A 12,361-nucleotide genomic window follows, 5' to 3' on the forward strand; every position below is an offset into this window, starting at 1 on the left:
TGATCAAAAGATTTGTCTTCCCAAAAAACAATTGAATCACTTATATTTTTATCTTATTTTAACAATTGTAAGTCAACAAATTAATAACAATCGCATTAATTTATTCGTATTTATTATTAAAACATAAACAACATAAATTTTTATTTTGCTTTTTTTTTATTTTCTAGCGGTAACCCTGAACATTCTTGGCGCGTAATCAGCATTTAAAATTTTGTTTATATTTTTTTGTATTAAATCAATTTAAACTATTAAAATGGTGAAAAGTGTTGCGTTTCTACTTGCAAATGTGAATCCTATGGTGGTTGCAATATATCGTTCCACAGGTTAGCTAATAATAACATTTTCGTAAACCAAACAACTAGGGTGCCCATGAATTCTTGTAACGAGTCAAAATATGGGTGATGGATTTTAAAACTGTTGTACTATTGTTATAGCTTCCCAAAAAATGAAGAAAGGCTACATAAATGGCTCAGCAGTCTATATATGAAGTAGAAATACAAAAAAAACAGTCTTCACTTCGAATCTTCCTGCTTTTATACTGCTAATTTCCGCTAATTATTAAAATCCTTTATTAGTATCTTAAGGTCACAAACTGCGTAAGTTAAAACTTCAATACTAATCTGTGTTTAATAATCTTAGCAAATTCGGATTTGTCTCACATAGCTAATCTCATAGTCACCCTATTAGAAAGGGACAGACAGCCTCCGTACTAACTGTTTCACTCGGCTCGTTTTTTGGGTTAATATGCGCAGTCCTGTTTACTAATATTATGTCTATGGGTGTAATCGACTCTAATATTTTATAGTCTGTATCATCGAATGAACGAAAGACCGAACGAAAGACGCCATTCAGTTTCATTCGCATGTTTGTGTCATTATTTCGTGTGTTTTGCTTGGTTTTGCTTGAAACTTTGCAAGACTGTAACCCAAAATGCCCAAGTACTATTGTGATTATTGTGACACATATTTAACGCATGATTCTCCAAGCGTTAGAAAAACTCATTGTACGGGTAGAAAACATAAGGACAATGTGAAATTTTACTATCAAAAATGGATGGAGGAACAAGCTCAACATCTCATTGATGCTACAACTGCCGCATTTAAAGCTGGTAAAATTGCCCAGAATCCGTTTAATAAGGGAGCAGCTATTCCACCGCCATGGGATCCCAGCGTTATGGGTCCAGGAGGGCCAAGACCCCCGGTTCCTGCACCTGGAGGGCCACCGGGAATGCTGCCACCTCCGTCGATGGGTCCTGGAGGCCCTATGGCTCCACCGATGATGATGGGTCCTCATGGACCTATGCCACCAATGATGGGAATGAGGCCACCTATGATGGGTCCAATAATGGGACCAATGGGCCCTATGGGACCCATGGGTCAAATGCGACCACCTCTTATGAATGGACCGCCTATGAACAAATAGTATCAGTTTGTAGTTGAAGAGGACTCTGAATAGTTTTTAATTGTGCCACAAAATGTGATACAGTCTAGTGTTCCTGATTAATATTTGAGGTTATAGAACTGTGCTCATCGGGTTACTGAACTGCTGGTTTTTGTAATTACTGTTAAGATTATGCTATTATTGTATAGTAACATTGTAGGCATCTCATGCTTTTGAGAGTTTTTAGCTCTTCTTAGTAGAGCCACAAGTGTGAATTTTAATTTCTGAGTATTTGAATACTCACAAGTTCATCTGTTCAACTGACGTGCTGTCACTGTCCTTCAGGATAGTTTCTTAATTAAATAACTACTTATGTATGATAAGATCAGGAATTTTATCCCTGATTAGAAACATTTAAACAAGTGAAAAGCCTAAAGCAGAAATATGTCAGCATCCTCCAGATTAACATTTTGATACAACTTTTTACGAACATTTAGCATGATTCTATGTATCTCAAGTACATTGTTTGACAATGATATTTATGTAATTGTGTACACTATGTATGTACTATATGTATTTTGTGGCATATGACTAATTTTTATTGTAAAATAAATAAATATTAAGTCAATCTTTGTTTTTATATTCAACTTTATTTGCAGAATATACGTGTACAAGATGGTCTACAACAATATTGTTAAAAAAATCCATGATCAGGCTTGCTGGCATGTATATGTATTCATAATGATAATTCAAAAATGATACAGCAATCAACAACCATACCCTAAAATTGGGAATAATAATTATTCTCTTAATGTCTTAATGCATATAGTTTGAAACAGAATTCTTTTAATATTCTTTTTGCAGTTTTCAGTGTTTTTTTCTGCCTTTTAGCCCCAGCGCAGGACCTGCACGTGCATGATAATTGCATTGTTCCTGCTAAATACAATTATACTATAATTTGCCTGGATCTATCCCTTCACTTGTATTCAACCAGAGATTTTAAACTTACCATAACTCAGTCATTGAGTAATGTATAATATCTACTGCATGGTAGCATAATTGGGGAAAATAAAAATAATAACATCGCATAATTCAACACGTTTATTTAAAATTGTATTCCGAATAACTTAAAAACTTGAAAAAGTTCAAAACGCTACTAACATAGTACCTATCAATATGTACTCAATAAATACTTACGTACTAAGTTTTTAACCAGCTATTGTAGAAAATGTAATTTACACAAAATAAAATTGGCCCCACAGAGCATTAAAATTAAAATATTAATTTGAGCTCGAATTACGAAGTAGTCAAACACTGGTTATGGAAAATAAAAGTGCCTGCAAAAATGGCACCGTAAGCAAAAGAAAAGACTAGATTAAAGCTTCTATGAATTTCATTGCCTTATGAACAAACTTTGAGATTGGAATTTCTAAAGCACCGCTTTGACATCAGTATAAGCTTTATCATAATGCTGTTTCTAGTGTTGTAGGCGATACTTTGCCGCGGTCTGGAGATGTTTTGCTTCGAGAGGTTGGTGACGGGCCAGCCGCAGTTGGACTCTTGAAGGAGGATAACTTTGGAGGAGATGATTCAGGGCAAGTATTGAAAAATTCTGCTCTCTTTGCTTGCATTATTTCAGTCCTTGATAGACCTTGTGACCTTATTAACTCAGTATTAAGAGGAAAAACTCCTTGATCATTTGATTGAGGAAAGTTTCTTTCAATTTCTATAGTGTTTTCATTTACTGGTATTAAATTTCGCCGAGCTCCAAAATGTTGATTTGTTACAATAGGAACTGTTTTCGAAGGTGGGGTTTCAGGTAAAACTTCGTGTTTTTCACCAGAGCTGTTAGAATTTTCATCTTCGTTATAAGCTTCGGGTATTGGTGTTGATAAAACATCGGATCTTGGGCTAGCAAATCGCCACTGCGACTTAGGTGATAGTAAAATTTTGGGCGTGTTTTTGTGTTCTTTTATTAGCGCTCCTGTTCTTCCTGGTGAAGTAGGTTGAGTATTTGGCTTGATGACTTTTCTATGCGTGTATGTTTTAGGTGAACCGCTTAAATCGAGAATATTTACTTGTGATCTGTTCGCAACTTGCGAAGGCAGGGTCTGCGGCTTTTCTCTAGAAAGTTTTAATTGCTCTACAGCTGACAGTTTATTAGTTTTATTTTGTGGCAATGTATTTAATTTAACACTATGTTGTAATAAAAGTTTTTTGAAATCGAGTCTAGAGGTTTGGGACATTGGTCCATATCTATCAGCGCAGTTGGTTTCTTGTTTCTGGCCATACACAGGACCAGGAGCAGGTACAATGTTTTGTTTTTCTGAAGGCGACCAGCTCATTCTGTTTCTTGGTTCTCCTAAATAGCCTGTTTCTGGGAACCGCTGTGAACCCTTTGTGTATAACGAAGTTTCCGAGCTTACTGGTGATAAACTTATAGTAGACAGCGCAGGTGATTCCGATCTCTCGGGGGTATCCTTAATATTAAGTTTCTTCTTGCTTTTATGTATAACAGCATAAAGTTCCTCGTTAGTCATCGTAGATTTGACAGGGGAAAGTAATTTTGAACTTAGGTCTACAACGTTTTCTTTATTAGACGGTGTAGAAGATTTAAAAGGTACTGATGTCCGAGGATCGATCGGCGATATTCTTATGGATTCGTCATTCGAGTTTGCAGAATTCTGTATCCTTTGGTCGGATGCTGTAACCGTTTTCATGCCATAGTTTGAGGCAGATCTCGGAGGCGGGTTCGATTCTAAGTGGCTTCGTTTAGGAAGCGTCCAGAATTTCGGTTGCTCTCTTTGAACTGCGTTTGAAGAGTTTTCGTAGTTGACAACGCCATGCTTACCACGTAAATGAGCAGTATGATATCGATTTAAGGTGGGATTTATCGCATTCAAATCTACTGTTGGTCCCTTGTCTTGGACTAGACTTGGCGGTATGTTCAAGTAGGGCTTGTCAGCACAGGAATGTCGATAGTCTGGAAATATAACATATAATTAATTAAACACTGGTTTGAAATTAATTGTATTCTGTAATGGCTTTACCTTTGATATTGCCCTATACCCTACAAACTCGCGATAGTTAAACTATTTTTTACATAATTTATAGCTCAACGTCGTTAATCGGTACCATCCCATATTCATGCTATACCTACGTACGTGTATCTAATATACCTATATATAAGTTTATCTATACAATATTATAAACATAAGCTCAGACAATGGCGTAATAATCAATATATATATGGAGCACTCATGGTTGAAAAAGAACTGTCACCAAGTATTTAAAATTTGAGCTCCCTTTGTGTCAATACCCCGAAGTATGTAACAAAATGTGTTATTTTTTATTAAATACACTCGAGATTCGAATAAATTCCAAGCTATGTGGAAATATACATTCTCATGCTATTTAAATAAATAAACACATACAACCAAAACATTAACTAATCTACAAATTACTTAATTTACGAGTAAATATCACTTAAAGATATAATAGAGGTCCAACCCAAAAGCAGAACTACTAAGTGCTAAAATAACGCTTAAATCATAATAAGTACATATCTCTAACATACGTAGGAAGCGAGTAATTGAACTATTACATAATAATTATGCATAACAACGAATCACAAATATTAATTACATATTTAAATCCGTAATAGTCATGTGAGTCTGTATACGAAGTGCATGGTATTTTATTCTCAACGTATCTTCATTCACCCATTTATACCTATATTTAGTAAGTATATTAGTTACAATTATGTTTTTAGTGTGGGCTACTAAGTGCTTGTTTTATTGTTTTAGTTTTGTTAGTAATTAAGAGTCCCCATGCATCATGCCAAATAAGCAACACAAAACTTTACCTTTCAAGGAGTTGTCGCTAAAGACGAAACATTGGAAGCAATCTCCTTCACTGTGCAAAGCGATGTAAGATGAGTGCAAAGAACTGTACACCTATGTTTTAATCTTCAGTCTTTGTTAAAAATTGAGTTCTCGTAGTCTCATGTTATCCACAAATTAGTCATGTTATGTTGAGACTCAGATTTAGTATTCATTGTTCAATAGGTTATAATTGCCCATAGGTGTGATGTGAAAATAGATTCAGTGGAATATTTACAAAAAAATTTGTAGGTTTACTTAATTTATTGGACAAGTCCTGTTCAGTGTAATGATAGCAAAGTAATGAATATAATTGAATTGAAATTCAACATCAAGTTTCTTTAAAAAGTGTGAAATATCGATAATTTCTTAACATCATAAACAGAACTTGTTAAAATTTCATAGCCCAGTGCTATTATGAGTAAAGTGAGGGTGATAGCTGAAGGTGTGACATTAAATGAAATAAGTGCGTTAATTCACAATAATTCTATAATAATATTATTTACATTAAAAACACAAGGACACAGAATAACACACCATGCACTTACATACGAAGAATATGAACCACTCGTAAGCTGTGCACACTGCGGTGAAAAAAGCCACCATGCATAATTTAACACTTATCAATAAAACATTATATTTTGTAAAATAAAATACTGATACATCAATGTAGATACAGAATTTAAAATTCATTCATAATATCATTAAAATTAACATTCGCCTACAATACATAAAAACTATCACAGAATTCACAAATTTATAAAATCCAGGGAAGACCGATATCGGCACTAATTGTACGTTGGACGGATTAGTTCCTAATTAATCTAATAAGTAATTTCTAAATCTATATCCAAAAAGTAACTCACTATAAAGAAAAACGAACTAAATATTTGTCTAAAAGTTTCAAGTTGATCTAAGCGTAGATAACGACATTATTCTAAGATTTATTCGGTAACAGGAAAATGTGGTACCTTATTTTCGAAGAAAGATATATATTTAGAGAGATTAGAGAAAGCAGTTTTAAGAATGTTTCGGAAGCTACCAGATCTCAGTGCCATAGTCAGATTCAGAAATTGATAAGATCCTAGCGCGATGCATAGATCCATCGATAGGTACAGTGACTTTGCTGGGAGTTAGGGGGCATGCGGGTGGCGAGTGTAAAATACAGACATCGTCTGGGTCAGCATCTAAAATAGCTGACAAAATATCTAAAGAATTATCCCTTCTATCAGGAATGATCGCCACTGTATGCCTTTTGGGCATAGGAGTGGCAAACGGACTGAACGTCAAAGCAGTCAATTTCGACTCAAACTTATCGTCAATAAATGAAGTGTTGTTGTTCATACATTCGCACTTTTCAAATTCGTCAATAGCAGTTCTATGACTGAGTTTAGGGGAGACAGTAGGAGGATAGTTAATCTGATCGCGTAATAAATCTGCCGCGATTTCGGCCTGAATCATTTCTAACGAGTCGACTTTTTTGGTATTTGTGCCAAAACTTTCGAGTTTCAGTAGCTTTTTTATGGGCATCAACGGAGAGTTTGCTAACTTATAGCTATCGCTTCGTTTGATTTTGTTGAGATTGGATTTATCGAAAAATTCATCGTTAGTGCTGTTAGGGCTTAATAATTCTCCGTTACTATTAGCATTATTTCTACTGGTAAACATTCTTAAAACTTCAGCTACTTTACTGCCAGACTTATTAAACTCTTGTTTATCGTATTTATTCTGCAACATTATAGGAGTTTGAAAGTTCGGAACGAATGGAGTTATTTGGTCATTTACTTGGGGTGCTAGGTCAACGACATCTACATTTTGCAATTTGGTTTCGAAAAGTTGTCTTGAGATAGACTTTGAGCAAATATTCTTACCTGCTAAATCGTCTTTCGTCGGAGATAAGCTGACACCCTCCGCATCGTGTATATTTACATAAGCCCCGGTCCTAGTGATTGCTTCTACTACTCGCGGTATGTCTTGTGGTTTTTTAGTAGTTTTCGAGTGTTGTTGGTTAAGTACAGGTGTTTCGGTAATAGGTGTAGCAGTAATAATTGTACTTGGTTTAGGTGTTGGTAATGTAACGAATTCTGTGGTCATAGGACCGTCAGGAGCGATCGGTGCTTTGATAATCATTTTTCCTAGTTGTGGCGAAGTTGGCTTACTTGAAGGTGGCGGTGGTTCATAAGGGAAATCAGTTTCATCAATAACTTGCACAACATCAGCAGTTTCACGTTGAATGACCGCTGTTGTTGGCTTGATTTCTTGAACAAAAGGTCCTGGCTCAAATGTAGTGTGAGCTCCTTTTCTTCTTTTAAGCGTATCAGATGAGTAAATAACTTGTCCTTGGGAGTCAAGAGTAACTTTTGCGCCCTTTATTTGCACATCGTCTAGTGCCGGCGAGGATTTGTCCTCTAAGCTATGTTCTAAATAATCTTTACTTCCACCTAAACAGTTTGGCAATTCATTTAGGGAAACATACTCAGTTTCAGGCAGCTTTCCAGAGAGAACAGTTTGTAAATTTTTCTTAACTACGTCACTGTTTCCATAAATACCTCTGTTGAGGCTTAATTTCTGATTATTATTTTTCACATCAGCTATAGTAACGTAATCTCCTGTATCGTAAAAATCTTCATGTAATTCGGGTTCCTTTGATACCGGCGATTTTTTATTCGACAGTTTATTAGGGAGAACTCCTTTTAATTTGCACATTAAGCTGTTAAATGGTTGTAATGAAGATTTTATTTGACTTGTTTTGTTAGTTGGCTTCGTGGAATCTGTAGGCGTTTTCACTTCTTTAACAGGTTTTTCTTCGACTGGCAGGTCTAACTTAGGCCGGCTGGCTACTTTCGATAATTCAGTTTGGGGTTTGATGACGATTTCAGATTCTTTATTACTAATTTCACTTTCGTCATCAGAGTTGGATGGTGTAATGACACACATCGAGGGAATCCTAGAGCTATTAATTGTTGTTTTGTATCGTATCCTCTCTATTCTTTCTGTGCCTTCGAGATCGGATGATTCAGAATAGTCCTGTTCAGATAAGCTATTTTTTCCATGTGCACTTGAGACCGAGTCTTCAATAGGTGAACTAGACGTGTTATGACCCGAATCTGGAGAACTAGTACCTGTACTCTTCTTTGCACTCTCAAGTTCAGTCTCTGTATGAACTTCAGCCACAGCTGTTATTTCCTTATGATTACCAACGTTTCTCGTAATAGTTATTGTTGGAGGTGGAGCTTCGTTTATTTCAGGTGAAGAATTATACCCTTGCTTATCATATCTTACTGGGTTATATCTAAGGCTACTGAACGGAGACTTTGAGAACGAAGTATTTATACTCCTGTCTAAACTAGCATTAGCACTATGTGCGTTGGTACTTCTATTTCTGCTCATCATAGCTAACGAACTCTTTCTCTCCGGTACTGTTGGTCCGATTACCAGAGATCTATCACTTCCCGCAGCCATAAGTGTCGTACAAACTGTTCCAGCGGAGCTCGTGGTTGTACTCGTTGAACCTTTGCCGAAAAGTTCATATTCATTCTCCGCTGTCATTGTTTGACTATTTGAAGAGTTTGAGAGGGCGTTGCTTGTGTGCATTGGAGTGCTAGGAGTAATTTCCTCTTCCTTCAAAGTCTTCAAGCCAGAATCCATATGGAATGATGTATAGTAACCTTCAGTATCACACGAGAATTCTGAACTTGTTTCCAAATCCTCATGCAAATCATGAATTATATCTGGTGTTAGAGTGCCTTCACTTGTAACGCTCCCTGATCCAGAGGTATTAAGGAACCTTCGTCTACTAATTATAGAACTTGGTGGTCCGTGGTGAGCATTAAGAGAATTATTAGATGTTGCGGCTGAAGTAGTACTCTTGGGAGGTACAGTTGTTGTAGTTATTTCGGAACCTATACTTGTACAACCAGACTCGGAACTTGCCGACCAGTTACCACTTGACGAATGCGGTTCATCTTTCGCAGTTCCTGATCTTCTCAGTCTCCTTTGTACCGATGTACCCCGTAGTTTTACACCTGTATTAATTGTCGCAATGTTTGGCTGAACGGTTGCAGGAACACCTATGCTCTTCTCGGAAGAGGAATACGATGCACATCTTTGATGTGTTCTTCTGTCCTCTTCACCCGGGCGCTTCTTACGCATGGTTACTGAATCTTGAACCAACTCTATCTGTCTTGGCGGTGATTTGGAATCCTTGCCTTTTTCAGTTTTTGACGTATCCTTAAAGTTATCCCTACTGGCACTAGGAGATCTACCGATTAACCTTAATCTGTTTTTGCCCCATTGTTTAAGAGAGTTGAAGTGTCCTTTCTTGGTCACCGGATCAATAGGACTTTTCTTAAGTAAATCACTAGACTTCGACCTGATGACTGTATTGCTATCTTCGATTTCTTCAGAAGCTGCTGCATTTGATGTATCGCTACGATAGAACAAACCAAGCAAAGCATTAGTCACACGCTAAATGCATACCTATGGTTGAAAAATCTTTAAAGAGTGCCGCTTAGTCTTGTTACAGCGGAACACTTTAAAGATGAAATTAATCATGAAGCTAATGAACAAATGGCACTATTAGTGTTCAAGTGCACAAATGATTGGATGTCTTTGTTTCCGAGTTATAAAAGCGTTGAGCCAAACAATGACACCCAATGTTAAACATAATGTATTCACAGAAGCACGATAATATTATCAACGAGTTGTTAAAATGTGTGCTCAAGATTTGAATCGTATATCTTCAAAGCTGTCCACACATGTTGTGCTGAACGGTTACTGTCGTTAATTGAAACGCTTTGAGATTACATTATCTACGAAAAAAAGAATAAAACAATGAACAAAAAACATATAGTGTTGTTAAGTGATAGATAATGTAATCTGAGTGAGTGTACAGTGCATACTAGAAGCTTACCCAGCTATAGCCTCTCTAAGCTCTTTTTGATCAGTGCCCGAAATGGTGTTTCGTCTTTTACCCCGAGGTTTTCTCGTGCGGGTCCTTCGTTTCACCGTGTCCGTCTCACCGGCTGTACTCTCTATGTGGAGAGATTTCCGGGAGCTGCACATTCTGTCGAAGAATTTCCCTGACGTGTCGATAGCTACTACCTCCGGGGAAAATCTGTTGCACAAAAAATAAAACAATTACTTTTAAGAAGTCTTAAATATTAGAGTACACAGGGCCATTACAAAGAAGAAAAAATACTTGAAAAGCAGCGCAGACTGATTAGACTGTCAGGTCAATTTACAGGTCACAAATACATTAATTTTCTCATTGTATACAGCCACGTCCATCTTATCAATTGGCAATATAATTAATTAGTGACCTTATTTATTGATCATTCCTTGCTCTTATGAAGTGTTTGAAGTTAATTTATTGATATAAGTATTGTAAGATAAAAAAGTCATTTTGCTACATTATTACTTTGCATAAAAAATATGAAGCTTTAATAACATCATTTTATGAAACAGCTGCATTAAATAGCGATGAACAATAAAAATGGATTAACGAGGCACTTATTTGGACGGTGAACCGCGAAATTGGCTTTTAAGGTGCTTTATAAATCTGTTGCGGCTCCTAGGAGGAAAACAAAACTACAGCATATTTTTCTTGGGTGGACCAACAAACACAAACATACAATCCTAATGCTGTTAGATTTTATCTCAACAGATTGACTCTGTCAATAAAGCAACTGTATAAATTGGTTGTCAATCGTCGAAGCGGTTCGACAGCGATGCATTTTAAACAGATACTAGAAAATCAGGGTTGTCAGAACGAAAGTTTTACTTGGAAGCAATGATCCTAAGTTGTTCATCTGGGCTCGGCAGCCTGTGGTCGATGGGTTCGTCGTCTCCCGACCCGCACTCCGACAGTTCGTCGGGAGTCAGTGTGACGCAGCTCGTGATCCTCATGGACGCGTCCGGCAGGGCTGTCACGTCACCCACTGCCTCCTTCGACGTCCATTTCCGAAGCTGCTCAACGACTGACGGCTGGAAATGAGGTCGCGTGTCAATGCTTAACAAACCGAGTATTGGAAACATTTCATTTATTACGCAGAATATCGAGATTATGCTGATTTTGTACTTCATTGAACTCCAATTTGAAGGCGTTGACATCGGCTTATTGAACCAATTTACAAGTCCTTTCTGAACAAATTACCAGTTTTATCTTAAAATTTGAAAGTCAATCACTGTGTGTTATGCTGATACTTTTTACTTATGAGGGTTCCCTAGCGGAATTCGAAGTAATTAACCTTCAGTCCTACAACTTTTAGTCATAAAATTTACATATACCAGGAACCTTATAAGCGAAGAATCTGAATTAATTGGCCTAATTTACTTACAATGTGGGTTTCGATTTCCACATCAACCTTCTGGTAGACTCGTCTTCGCTTAGTACTAAGGACGGGGGTACACAGTAAGTATGGGGAGTGTTGAGAATCCTTTCGCAGTTGATCGAGGATCGATGCAGACAGCCGGTCTGTTGTTGCCTTTTCATAGAGCTTGCGTATACTTGACGGTCTGTAAACATAAAATTATTCAGTACAAAAATAAGGAACAAAGAATAAATAAGGATTAATATTCGAATTACCTTTATTTATAACATGCAACCTCACAGAAGTCACAGGTACCCAAGGGTCATCAGGGAACGTGGGTGTTACAGTTAATAAACCAATTGCCTAACCCGAAGGGACCAAAGACGTGACTGTTGTGTTAATAATGCGCATTATAAAACCTTGTTAGCCATTGAGAAATAATACTTCGATACTAATTGGTAATAAGGGTACGATTGCGGACTAATCAATCGTTACGAAATGAATCGTGAATTTCATAATGTACCTTCATTTGGTAACTTACGAGTATGCCCGAAAGTATAAAGCGGTACAAGTTGTTTCATTCATTGGCGCGCATTAATGTTCGTTTGTGATAATTAAATTAGAAAGTTAGCGTTTACCTTGTATCTGGCGTGAATAGGCCCTTTTTGAGGGGATGACTTGCCGTGTATTGGACTTTGCGAGCCGCAAAGTCGGACAGGCTTCCCTCCGCTGTAAAGAAAAGAAACGGTCTATTAAAATCTAAGTAGGTAAGCGATTATCATAATAAAT

The 12,361-nt window shown here is 36.9% G+C and overlaps 2 protein-coding genes across 2 annotated transcripts in view; one reads left to right on the forward strand and one right to left on the reverse strand.

Annotated features, from left to right (window-relative positions):
* The first annotated feature begins 842 nt into the window (after window positions 1-842).
* On the forward strand, window positions 843-2,008 carry LOC124631674 (U1 small nuclear ribonucleoprotein C). Its single transcript, XM_047166181.1, has one exon. It carries the CDS (start codon window positions 931-933, stop codon window positions 1,420-1,422), a length of 492 nt encoding a protein of 163 aa, XP_047022137.1. The 5' UTR covers window positions 843-930; the 3' UTR covers window positions 1,423-2,008.
* A 455-nt stretch (window positions 2,009-2,463) lies between these two features.
* Window positions 2,464-12,361, reverse strand: part of LOC124631673 — a 62,659-nt gene continuing 52,761 nt past the window's right edge. Inside the window, exons 2-7 of the mRNA XM_047166180.1 lie at window positions 12,211-12,301; window positions 11,600-11,777; window positions 11,044-11,246; window positions 10,174-10,377; window positions 7,133-9,690; window positions 2,464-4,363 (exon numbers count right to left, since the gene is read on the reverse strand). Of these exons, the coding sequence (XP_047022136.1) occupies window positions 2,844-4,363; window positions 7,133-9,690; window positions 10,174-10,377; window positions 11,044-11,246; window positions 11,600-11,777; window positions 12,211-12,301 (4,754 nt within the window). The 3' untranslated portion in view covers window positions 2,464-2,843. The remainder of the gene's footprint in view (window positions 4,364-7,132; window positions 9,691-10,173; window positions 10,378-11,043; window positions 11,247-11,599; window positions 11,778-12,210; window positions 12,302-12,361) is intronic.

The sequence above is a fragment of the Helicoverpa zea genome, chromosome 7 (assembly GCF_022581195.2).
Source record: "Helicoverpa zea isolate HzStark_Cry1AcR chromosome 7, ilHelZeax1.1, whole genome shotgun sequence".
NCBI lineage: Eukaryota > Metazoa > Arthropoda > Insecta > Lepidoptera > Noctuidae > Helicoverpa > Helicoverpa zea.